A 25,204-nucleotide genomic window follows, 5' to 3' on the forward strand; every position below is an offset into this window, starting at 1 on the left:
GTTCTGGGGGTCAGCAAGGTGACTCTAGTTAATAATACTATATTATATACTTGAAATTTGCTAAGAGAGTAGATCTGAAGTGTTCTCACCATGCACATGCCCCAAAAAGTTAACTATGTGTGGTGATGGAGGTGATGGATGTGTGAGTTAACTTAATTGTAATAATCATTTCATAATGCATGTGAATATCAAACCATCATACTGTACACCTTCAATATATACAACCTTTATTTGTCAAATTTCCTTAACAAAGCTGAGTAAACAATGCACAGGAAGTCAAGATAAATAAGAAATATTCAGTTCTGGTGTCCTATAACACTAAAATTCCAGGGCACTAAGATTCTGTGACCACTAGATTGAATTATGGGGTGAGTTTCTCATGTGCTACAATTCCTGGGTTCCCAGAGACCAAGCAATGTTCAGAGCTGCTGAGATCTCTCTGCATTTGGTTGGGAGCCTAGCAGAAGTTTTAGGGCCCCTTTCTGGCCTCTAAAATCCTAAAGACCACCATGTGAACACAGGGACCAGGGAAGGTGCTTGAATCTCCTCATCTCTTCATGCCCTTGGTCTCCCTGACTCCTCCCCCACTGCAGATGGTTCATTTCAGAGAAAGCAGAGCTTGAAAAATGACCGTCTAGGTTACCATTTGTGCTCAGTCATTCCAAAAACATACATGAATGAAAAATGTGTCATCCCCTCCCCCAAGTTTGCCTCTTACCTCCTGTTAACTTGCTGGGATCCGGAACAGCAATTCAGGACCTGCCCTTGTCATGATTTGTTCATGACCCTGGCCAAGCAAAGGTTTCCCTGGAAGCTCCCACACCCTGTGCTGTCTTTAAAAGGCATGCAGAGCAGCCAGAGCTGCAGAGAGGCTGAGACAAACCCAGAAACCAACAGCTCTCAGGCTGAAGCTGGTAACCTCCCCCCTCAACATGAAGGTCTCTGCAGCACTTCAGTGTCTGCTGCTCGCAGCAGCCGTCTTCAGCAGCCAGGTGCTGGCTCAGCCAGGTAAGTCCCTTCTCTCTCTACGGCAAAGCTGATCACCACCAGAACTGTCAGATCAGCAAGAATCTGCAGAGACTTGCTGCAGACCCCCTCATTTTAAAGACGGGAAAACGGGTCCCATGAAGAAGAACCCCGACCTCACAATCAGAGAAAGAGCCAGAACTAGAAACCCAGGTTACTGAGGTCTGTCCCCACATTCTTTCCTGACATGAGTACTGAGAGTGATGTTGTGTCCATCCATAATCTGGCTGCCTTCTCATGCTTGGGGATGGGGGTCCACAAAAGAAAGACCCTCTCTTATTGCAGGCACAGGGGGGCATTTTTGTCAGTGGTGGAGAGAAAAAAAATGCTTTGACTGTACACCCCAAAATTTTACTGGATCCCCAGACAGTTTTCAGAAACAGTGGTTAGAGGAAGGGAATGAGGTCCCAGGGGAATCTCTCAAGGTGACGTGTTGTGATTGTATCTATATGTTTGTATCATAACTCATGTTTTCATCCTCTGATGACTTAGATTTACTGCATGTATCAGTATGAATAAGACAATGCATGCTGTGGTAACAAACAATCCTAAATTATCAATGGCTTAAAACAACAAAGGTTAATTTCTTACTCATACTATCTATAATGTATTGGCTAGAGCTTTTACTTCATATACTCAGGACTCTGGATTGATGGGGCAATTGATGGATTGGGAACATTGCTGCTTACTGTAATGAAGGAAAAGAAAGCTCTCAAGGGTCTTGCACTGACAATTACAAAAGCTACCTTAGAAATGATACTTGTCACTTTGTCTTCTCACTTATTGCTCAAAACTCGTTAATGGTTCCAATCAACCAAAAGTGGCCAAGACTTGCAAGTCTACCATGCGTCCAGAAAACAGAGAATGGAGAGTATTTGATGAACAGTATTATGACTATCACTTAGTGACATAGCTGTTCGTAATGACAAAGTTGGAGCTTATTGCATTGACCAAGCTTTTTCCATATCCTTGCCTGTAGCGATGGGTCCCTACTGTACAGCTGGGGACACCAAATCAAAGGCAGAGGTACAGGACCTCAGAGCAGATGGGTTCTGCCTCCATCTCTTACATTTCCTTGCCTTCCTGAAGTTTCTTTCCTTACAAAGTCATGCTTAAAAATTATCTACATATCATTAGTGCTCAGTCTTTCTATTCGTTTCTCCCCGGTTCAGCTTCTGTCCCAACCGTCTGCTGCTTTAATGTGGCCAGAAGGAAGATCTCCTTTCAGCGACTGCAGAGCTACAGAAGAATCACCGACAGCAAATGTCCCCAGAGAGCTGTGATGTAAGTAGACAAAACCTACCCTCTCCCAGCCCCAAATTTCATTTCTGCGGGATAGAGCTCTTGAAACTGCATTAGAGTTACCTGGAGCCTTACACTTAGAGAGTTCCATCTCTATAATCCAATCCATGAGTTTTCACAACAGGAAAATTTCCCTCTAGCTCCCTGCCTGGAAGTTTGTTCAGGTCATACCAGTTCCTTCGAGTCAGGAGCAAGAATGGCTTTACTGAGCCATCAAGAGCAGCCACTGACCCTCAGCATCCCATCCTTCCTCTATCTCCTTCCTCTGCTCCCATGGCAACCCCTTCATCCCATGGCAGATGGTCCTGGAAGGTTTAGGATTAAATCGGCACAAGTTTCAAAGAGGATCCTTAATACATTCTTTCCCTCTCTCCCACAGCTTCAGCACCAAGCAGGCCAAGAAGTTCTGTGTTGATCCCCAGGAGAAGTGGGTCCAGGATGCCATGAAGTACCTGGACCAAAAATTCCAAACTTTAAAGCCATAAATATTCACCTTTTAAAACCAAACCAGAGCCTCAAAATGCTTGATTCATTCTCCTGATCTTCCTAAGATGTATTCTGAGATAACCTCATTCCAAAAGGAATGGCTTTTATTTAATAATTTTTTTTTTAAATATTGCATATAAGTTATTGACTTTTTAAAAAATTCTCTGCCATGAATTTTTGTTACTTTTGAAATGTAAAGCTTTGGTTGGGTCCCTCCCCCTCTGTGAGCCCCAAATCAATCCCCTGCAACGTATGAGTAATGTTGTCTCTCTCCTCTTTAATTCCTTGGAATCTTGTAAGGGTCCTGGCAAGGATCATCGATACAAAAATGTTTTGTATTTTTAAGAAGACATTGCTCTTGTGAACCAAACGTGTGGCTCATAATGTTAAATGGAAATACATGTTATTTTAGGAATTCAGAAAATATATTTTTATTACAGTCAGCAGTCGTATATTTTGTGGGGAATCCACATTGAGCTGGGAGGGAGAAAGACGGAAGTAGGGGTGAGAGGTATGGTTATGGGGGTGGTAACGGTGTTCCTGAGAAATGGCCTTTTGGTTCTGCTGGTCTGCAATGAGATTCAGGGTAAAACTGACAAGACCAGACAAAACCTTTCCATCTCTCTAATTCCAGTGCCCAAGAGAGGTTTCCCAGACCCCAGGTACTTCAGTCTCTTATTCAGCAGGACTCTCACCACCATTCTTTGCCTGGCCAGCCCCATGCTTGCCCCAAATCTCTCCCATGACCCGTTACAACAGCCTGTGATAGTCTCTCTGTGCCTGACATTATTCCTCTGATCATCCTCCAACCCAGGATAAACAGAAAAGAGACATTGGGAAGTCAGAGGAAGCCTAGATAACCCTTGACAAGAGGTTTATTTAGACTAAGGCTTTATCAGCACTTAAGGAGGCTTCATCCTGGAACTTAAACCAGGTCTTCATGGATGGACAAGTGCAGGGGCTCTTTGAAAGCTCTTTCAGGCCAGGTAGAAAGGAGACAGGTATAGTCTGAGCGAATGCCTAGAAGCGGGGGGGGGGGGGGGGGGATTATAATGTGTTTATCAAGTTGAGTGGAGGCCCACTGGGAAGATGTTAGATTGGGGTCTGTGTGAAGTGGTGGGGAAATCTGGGAAGGAAGGTTGAGGCCAGTCTGTGAAGGTGGGGAGTTTATGCTCTATTCAGATAGTCATAAGTAAGAGGAACATGTCATTTTTATCACCCAAATTAGGGCAAGTTTGAGAATAAAAGGAGGCACCATTATTAATTATGCTGGGACGACGGATATAAATTAACACCGACCCTGGCAAATCAGAGCATCTGGTCACCCTAGTGCTAATAGACATTGAAAGTTTTGATTTAGTGGGGAAGGGGAGTGCCATGATCAGCGGGGCTTCTTCAGTAAACACCTCTATGGGCTGGAGTGGGAGGGGTAAGGGGGAGCAGCCGGTACACTCTGGCAATGTATAGGCATGAGGTTGTTAAACAACAAAAATTCTACTAAATAAGTTTAAAAGTCAAATTGGCTTTATTCAACAATTCATGAATCAAGCAGCAGCCCATCTAGCAATAAAAAGGAGGTTCCCCAAGCTGTAGAAAGGAATGGTTTTTAAAGGCAGAAAGGGGATGGAAAAAGGAAATTATTAGCAAAGAATGCATTGTTTCAGGCAAGGTCACCTTCCTAAGGGGAATGGAAGGGCCTGGCAGTTGGGTCAGCTCACTAGTGCTGACCGGATAATTCCAGGTAGACTGGTTAAAGGTCACAATCCTGGGAGGTTGAACTGAAGTTAGTTCAGGTAATAAGTCTTGGTTTGCTGATGTGGGGTTTAGCACAAGTGACTCTTTTTGGGGCCTGCTGTCTCCTTTTTATTTTGTTTTATTTATTCTATTTTATTTTTTCTGTCTCCTTTTTAAAACTATCCCCCACCCCTCGCTTTCGATCAGACTTTCAGAATAACTGAGACATGAGATCAAAATTTAAGGCATTAGCACCACTCTTAGCTACTGCTCTGTAGTTCTCACAGCTTTTATCCATCCTCTGTGTGGTATTCACAGGTCAGGACCATTTTTTCCTTCATCTCTGTGATGTCCATAGGTCATGGTTTCAGGTTCACGATTTTTAAGTTGGCTATTCTCTTTGTTCATCTTCTGACATTCCAGTCGTAGAGAGGATACAACACACCAGGGAGATTACTATGATTATTATAAGCCAGATAATCCCTAATATTTGGAGTGCACTTCGAGCCATGGTCTCTAAGACCCAAACCAATCAAAATCAAATAAGTCAAAGAAAGAACCATTGAAGAAGTCACCTTCCTAAGCCAAATGGCTTGCTCAGTGGTCTTACGTAACTGAGTCTCAGCTTCCCCAGAAGGGTTAATCCAGGTGCAGCAAGTGGTGTTGACCACAGCACAGACCTCTCTTTGTCCAGCTAGAAGATAATCAAGGGCTATCCTGTTATTAAGAGGAACCTTGACCAGAGAGCTTAAGGATCTTTATTGGGCAGCTATTGTCTTAGCAATGGAATCTGCAATGTCTTCAGGAGTTAAGGAGGGGTTCCTGATCATATTGTCATTTGTATTTACTCATAACCAGGGAAGTATGGTCCTGCCAAAGGAAGCTAATCTTGAGTCATGAACACCTTCTGATAATTCCTTTCTAACTCAATGGTGTAAATCCAGGGAAGTCAATCAATGAGATGACTTAACTCATTTGTGGAAAGTTAGAGGCACAGTTAGATAACCTAAGAGGCATTACCTGGCTGTGCCCTAGGCATCTAGGCATCCATAGGCCCAGGGAGAATGAAAACAACCACAGAGAGAGACAAAGCATGTTGAGGCACAGACCATTCTGGGTACTGTTAATGGACTCATTCACAGGGTTTGCTGCATTTACCCATCCAAGCCAGGGGTCAGTCAGGTCTTCAGCACATATGGGAAGAGAATCTCTTAGCTTGAAATAAAGAGTCATCCTAAATGCTTTGTAAAGATGTGCACTGCTGGTGAGATCTCTTAGTGATTGGGGGCCAATCTGATTTAGATAATCATGGGAACGTGGGGTTGCAAATGTACTAAGATTTTTGTAGGTATTGTGTCTAATTGAGTACATACAGTTATGATTTGACAAAGGGAAAAACAAGGCACAGGATGTTCTGATGATAAGAGTTGAACTTAGTAAGAGAGTTCTAAATGAGGGTCAATCGTAGTTTGCAGTGACATTGGAAATAGAAGAGAAATTGGTCACACAGGGTCTCTAGCATCATGGATAGATTAGAATCTTTGAAGACAAATTGAGCATTCTGAAAGGTTACTACCCTTAGCAATGGCCTGGGAGATACAGATCAGAGTGTTATCTTTCCAAGCCAATGCCAGAGTAAAAGAAAGAAAGAGAAGAAAAAAAATTTCATGTTCGGTTAAAGTATGAAGTCTTGATCCAGCGTCTTGGGTGGAAACAGTCTACTTTGAAGTCAGCTGCTTCTCTCTTATAGTTTGGTTCAGGGGTCTCCAGCATCTGTACAGGACCAGATGTCAGGTGGAGGCTTCCTTAGCTGTGATGTGCGTACCCAAGGCTCAATGCCCTCTAGTTTCACAGCAGTGTTAGTGGTCAGGAACACTTGGTAAGGTCCTTTCGAACGGAGTCCGAAGGCTGTTCTCCTCTGATGACGTTTCCAGAATACCCAGTCACCAGGCTCCAGACTGTGACCAACACGATCTTTTGAATTGGAATACAGGAAATCTTCTTTAACCTGTTGATAGGCTTTAGCATAAGACATTAAAGCCTTACAGTAGCTGATCACATTAGCGTGAAACAAGGCATCAGCAGACAGTTGTATACCAAGGGACATTTGTCTACCGGTGACTATCTCATGTGGAGTGAGTTTATGTTTCCCAAAGGGTGTATTACAAACAATCAGCAAGGCCAGTGGCAACATCTTAGACCAAGGGAGTCCAGTAGTTTCAGCAAGTTTAGAGATTTTAAGTTTGAGGATCCCATTAGTTCTATCTTGCCTGATGATTGAGGGTGATAGGGACTCTGATGACTCCAAACATTTTGCAGGGTTTTTGCTAAGGCTCGTATGATTTCCGCCCCCCCACCACCCCGAGAAGTGGGTGCCTTGATCGCTGGAGATTGTGGAAGGCTTACCCAAAGTGGAAAACACATTTTCTAAAAGTTTTTTTTTCCATTATGAGGGCATCAGCCTTGTGGCAGGGAAAAGCTTCAACCCATCCAGAAAACATACATACCATGTCAAGAACATAGTGATAACCCATTCTTCATTCTGAATGAAGTCCAGTTGCAGGTGTAAAAGGGTCCAGAGGCAGGAGGTCGGAGGCCTCTGAGAACAAAGATAACTTTTCTAGGATTAGGGACCTGACAGGTCAGACATTTCTGGTAAACGTTTTTTGCAATTTTATAGGCATCTTCCCACCAAAGTTTATTTAAAATTTGAGTCATCTTAAGTGCACCATGGTGAGTGAAAGAATGCAAAACCTGAAAAATGGGACTGGCCAGGAAGCTGTGAAGAAACAAGTGGCCATCTTGATTTCCCCATAACTCTGACTGTTTATTGAATTTACAACCACAGTCAATCTTAATTTCTCTGACTCATGAGCAGATTGTCGCTCTGTTGCAAGGACATCAGCCTGGCGGAAGTCTGGCAGCAAAAGGTCACAGTATAGAGGCAGAATGGACTTCATCCACATGTGCCACAGCTTTTTTTTTTTTTTTTTTTGGCTACCTTGGGTCTTTGTTTCTGCGCATGGGCTTTCTCTAGTTGCGGCGAGCGGGGGCTACTCTTCGTTGCGGTGCGCGGGCTTCTCATTGCGGTGGCTTCTCTTACTGCGGAGCACGGGCTCTAGGCGCACGGGCTTCCGTAGTTGTGGCACGCGGGCTCAGTAGTTGTGGCTCGCGGGCTTAGTTGCTCCGCGGCCCGTGGGATCTTCCAGGACCAGGGATTGAACCCATGTCCGCTGCTCTGGCAGGAGGATTCTTAACCACTGTGCCACCAGGGAAGTCCCGTGCCACAACTTTTATAGACTTTTATGGCCTTCTCATGAAAGCCAGCCAGGGTGTCTCCCTGATATTCAGGTTCAGTCCTTTCAGTGTGAGCCTCAATTTTAATGATAGCAATTTCAGAAGCTAAGAGAACGGCAGTAAGAAGGTTGTTTATTTGTTATCCATGTTTGATTGGGGTCCCAGAGGATGTAAGAAAACGCCTTTGTTTCCATAACGTTCCCAAATCACGGACAATACCAAAGGCATACCAGCTGTCAGTATAAATATTAACAGTTTGCCCTGACAACTGGCACAGAGCTTGATTCATTGAGCTGATTTAGCTTGTGGGAGACTTTCCCTCTCAAGTAGTTCATTTTGGGTAGTAAAAGCATCACCAGTGTGGAAATCGCCTTTCTCATTTTTTTACAATCTGAACCATCCACAAACAAAATTAGATCAGGATTACTCGACAGGGTGTCTGTAAATCAGAACGTTGTGTCACAAAATGGGATATTATTACCGCGCAGTCATGGGGCTCACCTTCATCAGGTAGAAGTGGTAACATAGCAGGATTAAGGATTTTGCAGTGTTTAAGGTACAGATTAGGCGGTGAGAACAGAAGAATCTCACAGAAGGTCAGTCTGCTTGCAGAGAAATGTTGGGTCAGCTCAGAATTAAGAAGACTTTGGCAAGTGTGAAGAATTTGTAAATAAACATCATTTCCTAGGGTTGGATCCTCTGAGGCTTTACTAACTTTGCAGCTGTGGCTATAACCTTAAGACAGCTGGAGTGGCAGGAAAAATGGAATCAAGCTGATGCTGTGACAGGCCTGTGTTTATTACCAGGCTCTCGATGCTCCCAGGGCCTGGTTCTCTCTCTCCTGCGCAGATAAGGTGAAAGGTTTTGAATAGTGAGGTAGCTCTAGGACAGGAGGTTCTTGTTTTAGTCTTAGAAAGGCCTACTCATGTTTATTTTCCCATGGAAGGGGTTCAGGGACAGAAATTTTACTAAGTTCATAGAAAGGGGAAGCTAATAGGGAAAAATTAGGAAACTGTAAGGCAATAAATAGCCAGCTAGGCCTAGAAAGCCACAAAGCTGTCACTTAGTTGTGGGCCTAGGAAGTCCTTGGTTTAGTTTAATCATTTTTGGAGATAGCTGGATTTCCCAAGAGCTTACATTATGACTCGGTAATGAACAGTGTCTAGATATAATTGTAACTTTTACTTATAGCAAATAAGTGGAATGCTTTATGGATGCCTCTTTGGTAACTGAGCACAGCAAGAGGTCATCTACATGCTGTAGAAGGTTGATTTCCTGACACTGGAGGGTCTTGCATCTTGGTGGAGCACTTGGGAGGAACAGGAGGGTGCCTCAGTGAACCCTTGAAGCATGACTGTCCAGGTATATTGTTGATGGTTCCAAGTCAAGATGAATAGATATTGGCTGTTGGGGTCCACAGGGATGCTGACAAAGGCTGAGCAAAGGTCCACAGCAGTGAACCCTTCTGAGTCTGGTGGAACTTGTGATAAAAGGATGTTCAGGATTGGAACCACCGGGAAACAAGAAACAACTATCTTGTTAATAGTTCTCAAGTCCTGGACAAATCATCATCCCGCCCATTAGCTATACTGGGAGGATCTGCGTGTTGCAGGGGCCGGTACAGAAATGACCAGCCTCAGCGTGATTAAGTCTTTTGCTATGTGACAAGGTGTGAGGCCTTGTACAGCCTCAGGCTTTAATGGACACTGAGGCAATTTAGGAAGAAGTTTAGCCATATCTATCTGAATATGTACAGGCTTTATACTTTTTATTCCACCAACATCAGTATTAGAAGTAGCCCACAGATTTTTGAGCACCTCGATTAAATTAGGGGACTTTTGTTGGAATTCTTCTTGCAATCCAAGGACAAATTGTAAAGAACATATAAGATCAGATTCAAGTTGGTCAGGAAATTCTAAGTTGGAGTCTTCATGGGAAGCAAAACATATCAGTCCTTTTCATTTAGAAAAGAGATCTCTACCTAATACATCAACTGGGGCTGTGTCACACAGCAAAAAAGAATGCTTTACCCATAATCATTTTGCATTGCTTGAGATAGAAATTCTCCCTGAACTTTATTAGATGGAAACCTTTTTTTCACAGGATTTGTTGTCCTATGAGAGTGGGGTTTAAAGTGGAGAGTGCAGCCCAGGATCTACCAGAATTTGGCAAGGTTTCCATCAATTTTAATTTCTGTTTCCCCTGGGCTGTTTAAGGGTAGGCTGGTAGCAGTTACCAGCGGGTCCCTCAGAGCCCCCCATCAGTTTTGGAAGAGGCCCAGATGGGTGTTCTCTCTTAGGGACATTTGTGTGGATATTGAGGAATTTGTATAGGACTTTGAGGACAGTTTTTCCTTTCCAGTGTCCCAACTGATTACAGACGAGACGTTGCTTCTTGGGTGGGCGTTCTAATGATGGACCTAGCAGGATGTGATGTGGGAGGCCCAAGTATCATCTGAGGTCTGGTCTTGGTGCTGTTGTAGTTATAAGGCCAATAATGCATCAGATCTTTGTTTACCATCTTGTTTCAAAGTCCTTTCAAAGTGCTCAGCTATGGTCACGAGTTCAGTCAGGTCAGTGGCCTCCCATTTAATTTTCTGCCTTTTTTATTAATCCACTAATCTCAAGAGATATTCTGTTTACAAATAGGGCAGCTGGAGCAGCTTAGGTGACATCATTTATTATATGAAATCCGGAATGCCTCAGGACAAGCATTCTTTCTTTTGTTTGAATGTTTGAAGAGTAGAAAAATTAGTGCAGGGAAGACTCTAGGAATGGCTTGTAAAATGTTGGTGGTTCTTTTGCGAGCTTTTTTTTGGTTGAGGCTCTCAAGCATCATCCTCGGGGTTTTGCCATTCTGCTTTCTGTATCCGTTTTTGGGTTTCCCCAGGTCCCACCATCGCGGGCACAAGCTGATAAAGATCTGGCAGCCCCGGGTCATAGGCCCCAGTAAGGATTCTAAACTCTTCAAAAACCTCTTGGGATCCTACCTGGGTTTAGGAAACCCTTTAGCTATGGCCCTTAGTTCAGTCTTTGACTAAGGAGTAGAAGGTACCTGAGGAGGATGGCCTGCGATCTTCGGCAGTTTTTATTTTGAAAAATAACTGTTGGGCTTCCCTGGTGGCGCAGTGGTTAAGAATCCGTCTGCCAGTGCAGGGGACACGGGTTCCAGCCCTGGTCCGGGAAGATCCCACATGCTGCAGAGCAATGAAGCCCATGTGCCACAACTATTGAACCTAAGGTCTAGAGCCCACGAGCCACAACTGCCGAGCCCACGTGCCACAGCTACTGAAGCCCGCGCGCCTAGAGCCCGTGCTCCGCAACAAGAGAAGCCACCGCAATGAGAAGCCCGTGCACCGCAGCGAAGAGTAGTCCCCGCTTGCCGCAACAAGAGAAAGCCCGCGCGCAGCAACAAAGACCCAACGCAGACAAAAACAAATTAAAAAAAAAAATAACTGTTTACTAGTCTCTTAGAATAAAAAGGCAGTTCAGAGAATTAGTAAAATGTGAGTACCCAGGTAAAGAAGGATAGAGGGGAGCAGGAAGAGTCATGCTGGTCCTATTATCTTTTGTTTTAGGTACCTCCAGTATCCTTAATTTTTTATTGGCCTTTAGCAATGAATCTTTCTCTTTTTCTCCCCATTTTTAATTTGAGTTTTTAAAAAATATTTATTTATTTATTTATTTGGTTGCATGGGGTCTTAGTTGCAGCACAAGGGATCTTTAGTTGTGGCATGCGGGATCTAGTTCCCTGACCAGGGATGAACCTGGGCCCCCTGCATTGGGAGTGCAGAGTCTTAGTCACTGGACCACCAGGGAAGTCCCTGAGTTGTTTATTTTTAATTTTTTTTATTGAAGTATAGTTGATTTACATTGTGTTAATTTCTGGTGTACAGCAAAGTGATTCAGTTATATATGTGTGTGTATATATATACACACACACACACACACATATATATTCTTGTTCAGATTCTTTTTCTTTATGGTTTATTAGAAGATATTGAATATAGTTCCCTGTGCTATATAGTAGGACCTTATTGTTTATCTATTTTATATATAGTAATTTGTATCTGCTAATTCCAAACTCTTAATTTATCCCTCCCCCACCCTCTTTCCCCTTTGGTAACCATAAGTCTGATTTCTATGTCTGTGAGTCTGTTTCTGTTTTGTAAATAAGTTCATTTGTATCATATTTTAGATTCCACATATAAGTGATATCACATGGTATTTGTCTTTGTCTGACTTACTTCCCATAGTATGATAATGTCTAGGTCAATCCATATTGTTGTGAACAACATTATTTCATTCTTTCTTATGGCTGAGTAATATTCCATTGTACGTATGTACCACATCTTCTTAAGCCAATTGTCTGTTGATGGGCACTTGGGATGTTTTCAGGTCTTGGCTATTGTAAATAGTGCTGCTATGAGCATTGGGGTACATGTATCTTTTCGAATTGGAGTTTTTTCCAGACATATGCCCAGGAGTGAGATTGCTGGATCATATGGCAACTCTATTTTTAGTTTTCTGAGGAGGCTCCATACTGTTTTCCATAGTAGCCACCAATTTACATTCCCACCAACAGTATACAAGGGTTCCCTTTTCTCCACACCCTCTCCAGCATTTGTTATTTGTAGATTTTAAAATTATGGCCATTCTGACTGGTGTGAGGTGATACCTCATTGTGGTTTTGATTTGCATTTCTCTAATAATTAGCGATGTTGAGCATCTTTTCATGTGTTTATTGGCCATCTGGATGTCTTCTTTGGAGAAATGTCTATTTAGGTCTTCTGCCCATTTTTTGATTGGGTTGTTTGGTTTTTTTTTTTTTTTAAACATCTTTATTGAAGTATAATTGCTTTACAATGGTGTGCTAGCTTCTGCTTTACAACAAAGTGAATCAGTTACACATATACATATGTTGCCATATCTCTTCCCTCTTGCATCTCCCTCCCTCCCACCCTCCCTATCCCACCCCTCTAGGTGGTCACAAAGCACCGAGCTGATCTCCCTGTGCTATGCGGCTGCTTCCCACTAGTTATCTATTTTACATTTGGTAGTGTATATATGTCCATGACACTCTCTCACCCTGTCACATCTCACCCCTCCCCCTCCCCATATCCTCAAGTCCATTCTCTAGTAGGTCTGTGTCTTTATTCCCATCTTGCCACTAGGTTCTTCATGACCTCTTTTTTTTTTTTTTTTTTCCCTTAGATTCCATATATATGTGTTAGCATACTGTATTTGTTTTTCTCTTTCTGACTTACTTCACTCTGTATGACAGACTCTAACTCCATCCACCTCATTACAAACACCTCCATTTCATTTCTTTTTATGGCTGAGTAATATTCCATTGTATATATGTGCCACATCTTCTTTATCCATTCATCCGATGATGGACACCTAGGTTGCTTCCATGTCCTGGCTATTGTAAACAGAGCTGCAATGAATATTTTGGTACATGACTCTTTCTGAATTATGGTTTTCTCAGGGTATATGCCCAGTAGTGGGATTGCTGGGTCATATGGTAGTTCTATTTTTAGTTTTTTAAGGAACCTCCATACTGTTCTCCATAGTGGCTCTATCAATTTACATTCCCACCAACAGTGCAAGAGTGTTCCCTTTTCTCCACACCCTCTCCAGCATTTATTGTTTCTAGATTTTTTGATGATGGCCATTCTGACCGGTGTGAGATGATACCTCATTGTAGTTTTGATTTGCATTTCTCTAATGATTAATGATGTTGAGCATTCTTTCATGTGTCTGTTGGCAATCTGTATCTCTTCTTTGGAGAAATGTCTATTTAGGTCTTCTGCCCATTTTTGGATTGGGTTGTTTGTTTTTTTGTTATTGAGCTGCATGAGCTGCTTGTAAATCTTGGAGATTAATCCTTTGTCCGTTGCTTCATTTGCAAATATTTTCTCCCATTCTGAGGGTTGTCTTTTGGTCTTGTTTATGGTTTCCTTTGCTGTGCAAAAGCTTTTAAGTTTCATTAGGTCCCATTTGTTTAATTGTGTTTTTATTTCCATTTCTCTAGGACCTGGGTCAAAAAGGATCTTGCTGTGACTTATGTCATACAGTGTTCTGCCTATGTTTTCCTCTAAGAGTTTGATAGTGTCTGGCCTTACACTTAGGTCTTTAATCCATTTTGAGTTTATTTTTGTGTATGGTGTTAGGGAGTGTTCTAATTTCATACTTTTACATGTACCTGTCCAATTTTCCCAGCACCACTTATTGAAGAGGCTGTCTTTTCTCCACTGTATATGCTTGCCTCCTTTATCAAAGATAAGGTGACCATATGTGCGTGGGCTTATCTCTGGGCTTTCTATCCTGTTCCATTGATCTATATTTCTGTTTTTGTGCCAGTACCAAACTGTCTTGATTACTGTAGCTTTGTAATATAGTCTGAAGTCAGGGAGCCTGATTCCTCCAGCTCCATTTTTCGTTCTCAAGATTGCTTTGGCTATTCGGGGTCTTTTGTGTTTCCATACAAATTGTGAAATTTTTTGTTCTAGTTCTGTGAAAAATGCCAGTGGTAGTTTGATAGGGATTGCATTGAATCTGTAGATTGCTTTGGGTAGCAGAGTCATTTTCACAGTGTTGATTCTTCCAATCCAAGAACATGGTATATCTCTCCATCTGTTTGTATCATCTTTAATTTCTTTCATCAGTGTCCTATAATTTTCTGCATACAGGTCTTTTGTCTCCTTAGGTAGGTTTATTCCTAGGTATTTTATTCTTTTTGTTGCAATGGTAAACGGGAGTGTTTTCTTAATTTCACTTTCAGATTTTTCATCATTAGTATACAGGAATGCAAGAGATTTCTGTGCATTAATTTTGTATCCTGCTACTTTACCAAATTCATTGATTAGCTCTAGTAGTTTTCTGGTAGCATCTTTTGGATTCTCTATGTATAGTATCATGTCATCTGCAAACAGTGACAGCTTTACTTCTTCTTTTCCGATTTGGATTCCTTTTATTTCTTTTTCGTCTCTGATTGCTGTGGCTAACACTTCCAAAACTATGTTGAATAATAGTGGTGAGAGTGGGCAACCTTGTCTTGTTCCTGATCTTAGTGGAAATGGTTTCAGTTTTTCACCATTGAGGACAATGTTGGCTGTGGGTTTGTCATATACGGCCTTTATTATGTTGAGGAAAGTTCCCTCTATGCCTACTTTCTGCAGGACTTTTATCATAAATGGGTGTTGAATTTTGTCGAAAGCTTTCTCTGCATCTATTGAGATGATCATATGGTTTTTCTCCTTCAATTTGTTAATATGATGTATCACGTTGATTGATTTGCGTATATTGAAGAATCCTTGCATTCCTGGAATAAACCCCACTTGATCATGGTGTATGATCCTTTTAATGTGCTGTTGGATTCTGTTTGCTAGTATTTTGTTGAGGATTTTTGCATCTATGTTCATCAGTGATATTGGCCTGTAGTTTTCTTTCTTTGTGACATCTTTGCCTGGTTTTGGTATCAGGGTGATGGTGGCCTCATAGAATGAGTTGGGGAGTGTTCCTCCCTCTGCAATATTTTGGAAGAGTTTGAGAAGGATAGGTGTTAGCTCTTCTCTAAATGTTTGATAGAATTCGCCTGTGAAGCCATCTGGTCCTGGGCTTTTGTGTGTTGGAAGATTTTTAATCACAGTTTCAATTTCAGTGCTTGTGATTGGTCTGTTCATATTTTCTATTTCTTCCTGGTTCAGTCTCGGCATGTTGTGCATTTCTAAGAATCTGTCCATTTCTTCCAGGTTGTCCATTTTATTAGCATAGAGTTGCTTGTAGTAATCTCTTATGATCGTTTGTATTTCTGCAGTGTCAGTGGTTACTTCTCCTTTTTCATTTCTAATTCTATTAATTTGAGTCTTCTCCTTTTTTCTCTTGATGAGTCTGGCTAATGGTTTATCAATTTTGTTTATCTTCTCAAAGAACCAGCTTTTAGTTTCATTGATTTTTGCTATTGTTTCCTTCATTTCTTTTTCATTTATTTCTGATCTGATCTTTATGATTTCTTTCCTTCTGCTAGCTTTGGGGTTTTTTTGTTCTTCTTTCTCTAATTGCTTTAGGTGCAAGGTTAGGTTGTTTATTCGAGATGTTTCCTGTTTCTTGATGTAGGCTTGTATTGCTATAAACTTCCCTCTTAGAACTGCTTTTGCTGCATCCCATAGGTTTTGGATCGTCGTGTCTCCATTGTCATTTGTTTCTAGGTATTTTTTGATTTCCCCTTTGATTTCTTCAGTGATCACTTCGTTATTAAGTAGTGTATTGTGTAGCCTCCATGTGTTTGTATTTTTTACAGATCTTTTCCTGTAATTGATATCTAGTCTCATAGCGTTGTGGTCGGAAAAGATACTTGATACGATTTCAATTTTTTTAAATTTACCAAGGCTTGATTTGTGACCCAAGATATGATCTATCCTGGAGAATGTTCCATGAGCACTTGAGAAAAATGTGTATTCTGTTGTTTTTGGGTGGAATGTCCTATAAATATCAATTAAGTCCATCTTGTTTAATGTATCATTTAAAGCTTGTGTTTCCTTATTTATTTTCATTTTGGATGATCTGTCCATTGGTGAAAGTGGGGTGTTAAAGTCCCCTACTATGATTGTGTTACTGTCGATTTCCCCTTTTATGGCTGTTAGTATTTGCCTTATGTATTGAGGTGCTCCTATGTTGGGTGCATAAATATTTACAATTGTTATACCTTCCTCTTGGATCGATCCCTTGATCATTATATAGTGTCCGTCTTTGTCTCTTGTAATTGTCTTTATTTTAAAGTCTATTTTGTCTGATATGAGAATTGCTACTCCAGCTTTCTTTTGATTTCCATTTGCATGGAATATCTTTTTCCATCCCCTCACTTTCAGTCTGTATGTGTCTCTAGGTCTGAAGTGGGTCTCTTGTAGACAGCATATATATGGGTCTTGTTTTTGTATCCATTCAGCCAGTCTGTGTCTTTTGGTGGGAGCATTTAATCCATTTACATTTAAGGTAATTATCGATATGTATGTTCCTATTCCCATTTTCTTAAATGTTTTGGGTTTGTTATTGTAGGTGTTTTCCTTCTCTTGTGTTTCTTGCCTAGAGAAGTTCCTTTAGCATTTGTTGTAAAGCTGGTTTGCTGGTGCTGAACTCTCTCAGCTTTTGCTTGTCTGTAAAGGTTTTAATTTCTCCATCAAATCTGAATGAGATCCTTGCTGGGTAGAGTAATCTTGGTTGTAGGTTTTTCTCCTTCATCACTTTAAGTATATCCTGCCACTCCCTTCTGGCTTGCAGCGTTTCTGCTGAAAGATCAGCTGTTAACCTTATGGGGATGCCCTTGTGTGTTATCTGTTGTTTTTCCCTTGCTGCTTTTAATATGTTTTCTTTATATTTAATTTTTGATAGTTTGATTAATATGTGTCTTGGTGTGTTTCTCCTTGGATTTATCCTGTATGGGACTCTCTGTGCTTCCAGGACTTGATTAACTATTTCCTTTCCCATATTAGGGAAGTTTTCAACTATAATCTCTTCAAATATTTTCTCAGTCCCTTTCTTTTTCTCTTCTTCTTCTGGGACCCCTATAATTCGAATGTTGGTGCGTTTAATGTTGTCCCAGAGGTCTCTGAGACTGTCCTCAGTTCTTTTCATTCTTTTTTCTTTATTCTGGTCTGCAGTAGTTATTTCCACCATTTTATCTTCCAGGTCACTTATCCGTTCTTCTGCCTCAGTTATTCTGCTATTGATCCCATCTAGAGTATTTTTAATTTCATTTATTGTGCTTGTCATCGTTTCTTGGTTCCTCTTTAGTTCTTCTACGTCCTTGTTAAATGTTTCTTGCATTTTGTCTATTCTATTTCCAAGACTTTGGATCATCCTTACTATCATTATTCTGAATTCTTTTTCAGGTAGACTACCTATTTCCTCTTCATTTGTTAGGTCTGGTGTGTTTTGACCCTGCTCCTTCATCTGCTGTGTGTTTTTCTGTCTTCTCATTTTGCTTATCTTACTGTGTTTGGGGCCTCCTTTTCACAGGCTGCAGGTTCGTAGTTCCCGTTGTTTTTGGTATCTGTCCCCAGTGGCTAAGGTTGGTTCAGTGGGTTGTGTAGGTTTCCTGGTGGAGGGAACTAGTGCCTGTGTTCTGGTGGATGAGGCTGGATGTTGTCTTTCTGGTGGGTTCGTCCACGTCTGGTGGTGTGTTTTGGGGTGTCTGTGGCCTTATTATGATTTTAGGCAGCCTCTCTGTTAATGGATGGGGCTGTGTTCCTCTCTTGCTAGTTGTTTGGCATAGGGTGTCCAGCACTGTAGCTTGCTGGTCGTTGAGTGAAGCTGGGTCTTGATGTTGAGATGGAGATCTGTGAGAGATTTTCGCCGTTTGGTATTACGTGGAGCTGGGAGGTCTCTTGTGGACCAGTGTCCTGAAGTTGGCTCTCCCACCTCAGAGGCACAGCCCTGATGCCTGGCTGGAGCACCAAGAGCCTTTCATCCACACGGCTCAGAATAAAAGGGAGAAAAAATGGAAAGAAAGAAAAAAAGAGGATAAAATAAAATAAAATAAAGCAATTATAATAAAAAATAAGAAAAAAAATTATTAAGAGTAAATTTATTAAGAAAAAAATTTTTTTTTAATTTTTAAAAATAGATTTATTAATTTTTTATACTAAAAATAAGAAAAAAATTATTTAGAAAAAATTTATTAAGAAAAAAAATTTTTTAATTTTTTAAAATAAAAAATATGAAAAAACTTATTAAAAATTTTTTTTAAAAATAGAAAATAAGGAAAAAATTATTAAGAAAACATTTATTAGGGAAAAAAAAATTTTTAAGCCAAAAAAAAAAAAAAAAAAAAAAAAAAAAAAGGAAGGACCTAACCCTAGGACTAACGGTGAGAGCAAAGCTATACAGACAAAATCTCACCCAGAAGCATACACATCTACACTCACAAAAAAAAGGAAAAGGGGAAAAGTTAATATATCCTGCTCCCAAAGTCCATCTCCTAAATTTGGGATGATTCGTTGTCTATTCAGGTATTCAACAGATGCAGGCACATCAAGTTGTTTGTGGAGCTTTAATCCGCTGCTTCTGAGGCTGCTGGGAGAGATTTCCCTTTCTCTTCTTTGTTCGTACAGCTCCCGGGGTTCAGCTTTGGATTTGGACCCGCCTCTGCATGTAGGTCGCCTGAGGGCGTCTGTTCCCCGCCCAGACAGAACGGGGTTAAAGGAGCAGCTGATTCGGGGGCTCTGGCTCAGTCAGGCCGGGGGGAGGGAGCGGTACGGAGGAGGCGGGGCGAGCCTGCGGCGGCAGAAGCCGGCGTGACGTTGCAGCAGCCTGAGGCGCGCCGTGCGCTCTCCCGGGGAAGTTGTCCCCGGATTACGGGAGCCTGGCCGTGGCGGGCTGCACAGGCTCCCGGGAGGGGCGGTGTGGAGAATGACCTGTGCTCGCCCACAGGCTGTTTGGTGGCGGCAGCAGCAGCCTCAGCGTCTCATGCCCGTCTCTGGGGTCCGCGCTGATAGCCGCGGCTCGTGCCCGTCTCTGGAGTTCGTTTAAGTGGCGCTCTGAATCCCCTCTCCTTGCACGCGGCGAAACAAAGAGGCAAGAAAAAGTCTCCTGCCTCTTCGGCAGCTGCAGACTTTTTCTCGTGCACCCTCCCGGCTAGTTGTGGTGCGCTAGACCCTTCAGGCTGTGTTCACGCAGCCAACCCCAGTACTCTCCCTGGGATCCGACCGAAGCCCGCGCCTCAGCTCCCAGCCCCCGCCCGCCCCGGCGGGTGAGCAGACAAGCCTCTCGGGCTGGTGAGTGCTGCTCGGCGCCGAGCCTCTGTGCGGGAATCTCTCCGTTTTTCCCTCCGCGTCCCTGTTGCTGTGGGATCCGCGCTGATAGCCGCGGCTCGCGCCCGTCTCTGGAGCTCGTTTAGGCGGCGCTCTGAATCCCCTCTCCTTGCGCGCCGCGAAACAAAGAGGCAAGAAAAATTCTCTTGCCTCTTTGGCAGCTGCAGTCTTTTTCCCGGACTCCCTCCCGGCTAGCACCGAAGCCCGAGCCCCAGCTCCCAGGCCCCGCCCGCCCCGGCGGCTGAGCAGACAAGCCTCTCGGGCTGGTGAGTGCTGGTCGGCACCGCTCCTCTGTGCGGGAATCTCCGCTTTGCCCTCCGCACCAATGTGGCTGCGCTCTCCTCCGTGGCTCCGAAGCTTCCCCCCTCTGCTACCCGCAGTCTCTGCCCGTGAAGGGGCTTCCTAGTGCGTGGAAACCTTTCCTCCTTCACGGCTCCCTCCCACTGGTGCAGGTCTCGTCCCTATTCTTTTGTCTCTGTTATTTCTTTTTTCTTTTGCCCTACCCAAGTACGTGGGGATTTTCTTGCCTTTTGGGAGGTCTGACGTCTTCTGCCAGCGTTCAGTGGGTGTTCTGTAGGAGCAGTTCCACGTGTAGATGTATTTCTCATGTATCTGTGGGGAGGAAGGTGATCTCCGCGTCTTACTCTTCCGCCATCTTGCCACAGGCCCCCCGGTTGTTTGGTTTTTTGTTATTGAGTTGTATGAGCAGTTTGTGTATTTTGGAAATTAAGCCCTTGTTGTCACATTGTTTGTAAATACTTTCTCCCATTCTGTAGACTTTTTGTTTTGTTTATCATTTCCTTTGCTATGCAAAAGCTTATAAGCTTGATGAGGCCCCATTTGTTTATTTTTGCATTTATTTCTGTGGCCTTGGGAGACTGACCTAAGAAAACATTGCTAAAATTTATGTCAGAGAATGTTTTGCCTATGTTCTCTTCTAGAAGTTTTATGGTGTCATGTCTTATATTTAAATCTTTAAGCGATTTGGAGTTTATTTTTGTGTATGGTGTGAGGGTGTGTTCTAACTTCATTGATTTACATGTGTCTGTCCACTACTTGCTTCAGAGACTGTCTTTTCTCCATCGTATATTCTCACCTCCTTTGTCAAAGGTTAATTGACCATGGGTGTGTGGGTTTATTTCTGGGCTTTCTATCCTGTTGCAATGTTCAATGAGGCTATTTTGGAATCTTGAAGGCTTTTGGAGGCCTCTGCATACCAGGTAAAATAGGTACCCCGTTCTGCTTGTTTAATTCGGGAATCCTGACTTTCAAGTGCTCTTCTTAAATGAATGATCATGTCTAATTAAAATGTTCTCCATGATGACCATTGTAATTCTAGGCTGTTTTTGGTAAGATTTTGCCACTTTTGTAGATATTTGTAGCTTTCAGGATCATATTTTTCAGACATAAAATAAGCAGTTGTGCCAAAAGGTGGTGCCCTTGACTCTTTAGAGTTTAAGGATCCCATTAGCTAAGGCTTTGGGTTTCTCGAAGCTGGTCTAATACCTATAAGGGATGTGCCACTGAGTTGGGGATTATGTTGTATTTTACAGTGTACATTGTTGCACGGAAAATTTCTTGAGGTTGGTGAGTGACCTAGTCAATTTGACCCACCCCATGGCCAATTTATCCTAACACAGAAGTCTTTGGGTTTGGCGGCAAGTGCTTTAACAGCTCTTATGTGCTTGATCCATACCCACCAATTTTTTTAGCTTTTTGGCCTCCCAGATTACCATTAGCTGTAGCCTTTATCTATACAAAACAAGACAGACAAACATGTGCACCTTAATATATCAGCAATAACCAACAGATGTTACTGCACCCTGGCCAAGAAAAGGCCTTGTGCACACCACCAGCAATTCCCAGTGTGGAACTGGGGATTGGGGAAAGGATTGAACCAGCAAACCCCAAAGAATGGAGACTTTAGGCTGATTCAAAACTAATACGGAAATGCAGACTAAACCGCCAGCAACTCCCAACGTGGAATCTGGGGACAGAACCAAGAGCTGGGGTTTCCAATCAAAGAGGCAACTGTGGTTTAAGGTACCAGCAGCTCCCAACTTGGAACCAGTGATTCCAGACAAATGGAGAGCTAACTGGAAAGCTAATTTTTAAAAAAATCTTTTTAAAAAAATATTTATTATTTATTTATTTATTTTGGCTGCGCTGAGTCTTAGTTGCAGAACAGGGGATCTTGGCTGTGGCATGTGGGCTTCTTAGTTGCAGCATGTGAACGCTTAGTTGTGGCATGCATGTGGGATTTAGTTCTTCGACCAGGAATCGAACCCAGTTCCCCTGCATTGGGAGCATGGAGTCTTACCCACTGGACCACCAGGGAAGTCCCTGGAAAGCTAATTAAATAGAGCTTGATGCAAAGAGAGTGATGCTCAAAATCAAGAGGAAACTTACCCTCAGAATTGGTGAAAAAGACAGTGAACTCAAAGGGTTCATGGAGTACCTATGTTTCTCATTGTCCTGAAGCTGTCAGAAGTCTCCTTCAGTCCCACCATTGCCACTAAATCTATTAAACAACAAAAATTCAACTGAGTGAATTTAAAGATCACATTGGCTTTTTTCAATGATTCATGAATCAGCATCCCTTCTAGCAATAGAAAAGAACTCCCCCAAGCTGTAGAAAAGGAATCGTTTTTAAAGGCAGAAGGGGGGTGGAAAAAGGAAATTATTAGCAAAGAATGGATTATTTCAGGCAAGGTCGCCTTTCTAGGGGGAACAGAAGGGCCTATCGGGGGAATCATCTCACTATTGCTGACCAGATAATTTCATGTTGCCTGGTAAAAGGTTATATTCCTGGGAGATTGAAACTGCAATTAGGTTAGATATTAAGTCTTGGTTTGCTGACATGGGGTTTAGCACAAGTGACTCCATTTGGGTCTGCTGTCTCCTTTTAACAAGGTAATGGGGGACAGAGCCAGGGAACTTGTAGATGGGAAGGGGGTAGAGGGCAATTGTAAGAAGAACGGGACTAGGTCAGGTGAAATGTTGAATGTTGTGGATGGAGAAGCAGGATTAGTGATGTGGAAACTCTCCAAACTCCACAAAGCTGCAATTAAAGGTGGCTCCTTAGACCCAGAAAATTCACTTCCCTCCATCACTCTTCCCATTACACCCCAAATTTCCAAGCTCAAGAGCTTCCAATCAAGTGGACAGGACCCCCACTTCCTGTATCAACAGCTCAAATCAGGATTGCCCTGAAGCATATGAAATCAACTGACATTTCTGTCAGTCACGTGACCCCTGGACACAAAGACCCACCGTGTCCTCTAGGGTAGAAAAGGGTCACTGGTGCTCTGCTGGTATAACTCCACCCAGCCTGATGCTGCCAATCTGGAGAGCTGATGGTCCCCTACATCTTGTTACATCCAGCAGTGTCACTGCATTGCATAGCTCCAAGGGGCACCATTCACACCAAAGTTCCCTTGGGCCACTATATGTGGTGACCATGGCACAAGGCAATATAAATGGCGGCATGAGGCATCAGGAAGCACACTTACCTGGGAGGCAGGTGACTTCCATTTTAGCCCTTAGAAATGGTCTCTCTCATTATGTTACTTTGGTTTTGATTACCCCATCCATAATATGAGAATAATGATGTTTTAGATGTTGATTGAAAGAACACACACAACATAAGAGCAGTGAGTTTCAGGTTTATTCAGGGACCTTACTGAGAACTAGATCCTGGAAGACAGCCCCTCAGATAGTTCTGAAGAACTGCTCCGAAGAGGTAGGGGAGGAGCCAGGATATATATAAATTTTTTGGCTGAGAAATACATGTAGTCAAGCATACATCTTGGTAAAAGATTAGTGTTAATCAGCAAAAAAAAAAAAAAAAAAAAAAAACCCAGATATCTCAAGGTAATGATTTTAGTGCTTTTCTGTGCATGGGAATATGCAAGAATCTGGGCTCATTGAAATTCTTCCTTAGATATGCATCTTAACTATCTAGGGGTTATATTTCCAAAACTCAGAATGCTTCTCTGTTTTTCTCCATCTTGAATTCCCCTCAGGGTGCACTGTCTGTGGGTTGCGACTTAACCCTTTGTATAACTGGATGGTGAGTGAGACTCTTGTTCTTTTTGTTTGTACAGGGAAGGATCTAAGGGATCAAATAAATGGTCCTACAAGATCTTCTGCTCTGAGAGCACTTTCTCTTGGAAAACATCACTATCTCTACCCACAGGGGCAGGGAAGTTTGGGTGAGGGTTCTTACTCACATTCCCACAATCACACAAGGGTCAAGCCAACTGGCTCATCCGTGCATTCAGATTGCCTTTCTGGGAAGCTTTTCTATCAGAGCCTCAAGTAGAAGCAGGGACCCCAGGAGCCACCAGAGAGCTCCCAGTGGCTACCACAGAAAGTCTCCCATTTAGAGTAATCACTGGACCTCACTCCAAGGACAACAAACCTCCCTGCTTTTCCTGCAGCCCAGCAGACTTCAGCCCTAAATGCCACTCAGAGAGGCACCTCCAAATGTTAGCATATCCAGAGGCGGGCACCAGCAGACCAACAGTGTGGTGGCCACAGGACAGCTTACTGGGATCAGCAGAGCCTCTGGTGCCAGGAAAATCTTGAAGATGGGATCAAGAAAAGACAGTGGCAGGGGGGAGTGTCTTCCATTTGTGAAAGACTAAACAGAATTTGCTCACATCATTATTGCCAAGCTTTCTGTCTTCTCATTCAAGGAATCCTGAGCCCAATTCACCTCTAACCAGGCACAGCATCATCTGCCCCTGGAGTTTGAATGGTGGGCACAAAACATTGGAGATATTTAAAGCTTCTGATGGCACACATTTTACCGAACTAAACCTGGATCTGCTTGCCCTCGCAGTAAAGCCAATCTACTGACACCGGGTTGTAGTGAAAGAAAGTGTAGCATTTTTTTTTTGGACTGTTTTTTAATTTTTTAACATATTTATTGGAGTATAATTGCTTTACAATGGTGTGTTAGTTTCTGCTTTATAACAAAGTGAGTCAGTTATACATATACGTATATCCCCATATCTCCTCCCTCTTGCGTCTCCCTCCCACCCTCCCTATCCCACCCCTCTAGGTGGTCACAAAGCACCAAGCTGATCTCCCTGCGCTATGCCCCTGCTTCCCACTCGTTATCTATTTTACACTTGGTAGTGTATATATGTCCGTGCCACTCTCTCACTTCGTCCCAGCTTACCCTTCCCCCTCCCCGTGTCCTCAAGTCCATTTTCTACATCTGCATCTTTATTCCTGTCCTGCCACTAGGTTCTTCAGAACCTTTTTTTTTTCTTTTAGTTTCCATATATATGTGTTAGCACGCGGTATTTGTTTTTCTCTTTCTGACTTACTTCACTCTGTATGACAGACTCTAGGTCCACCAATCTCACTACAAATAGTTCAATTTCGTTTCTTTTTATGGCTGAGTAATATTCCATTGTATATATGTGCCACATCTTCTTTATCCATTCATCTGTCGATGGACACTTAGGTTGCTTCCATGTCCTGCCTATTGTAAATAGAGCTGCAATGAACATTGCAGTAGATGGCTGAAAGTGT

The 25,204-nt window shown here is 42.6% G+C and overlaps 1 protein-coding gene across 1 annotated transcript; it reads left to right on the forward strand.

The window, feature by feature from the left end:
• The first annotated feature begins 880 nt into the window (after positions 1-880).
• Positions 881-3,248, forward strand: LOC133079701 (eotaxin-like). The gene is made up of 3 exons (XM_061175319.1): positions 881-1,008; positions 2,199-2,310; positions 2,708-3,248. The coding sequence occupies exons 1-3, from the start codon at positions 933-935 to the stop codon at positions 2,811-2,813; spliced, it is 294 nt and encodes a 97-aa protein (XP_061031302.1). The 5' UTR covers positions 881-932; the 3' UTR covers positions 2,814-3,248.
• Positions 3,249-25,204: the final 21,956 nt, after the last annotated feature.

Source organism: Eubalaena glacialis, chromosome 19 (genome assembly GCF_028564815.1).
Source record: "Eubalaena glacialis isolate mEubGla1 chromosome 19, mEubGla1.1.hap2.+ XY, whole genome shotgun sequence".
In the NCBI taxonomy this organism is placed as follows: Eukaryota; Metazoa; Chordata; class Mammalia; order Artiodactyla; family Balaenidae; genus Eubalaena; species Eubalaena glacialis.

Excerpts from the sequence above, each read along its gene's own strand:
- LOC133079701 (XM_061175319.1), top strand. The coding sequence starts at position 933 with ATGAAGGTCTCTGCAGCACTTCAGTGTCTGCTGCTCGCAGCAGCCGTC. Across the intron at positions 1,009-2,198 it reads CCAGGTGCTGGCTCAGCCAG|CTTCTGTCCCAACCGTCTGC; the intron begins GTAAGTCCCTTC and ends TCCCCGGTTCAG. Across the intron at positions 2,311-2,707 it reads TGTCCCCAGAGAGCTGTGAT|CTTCAGCACCAAGCAGGCCA; the intron begins GTAAGTAGACAA and ends TCTCTCCCACAG.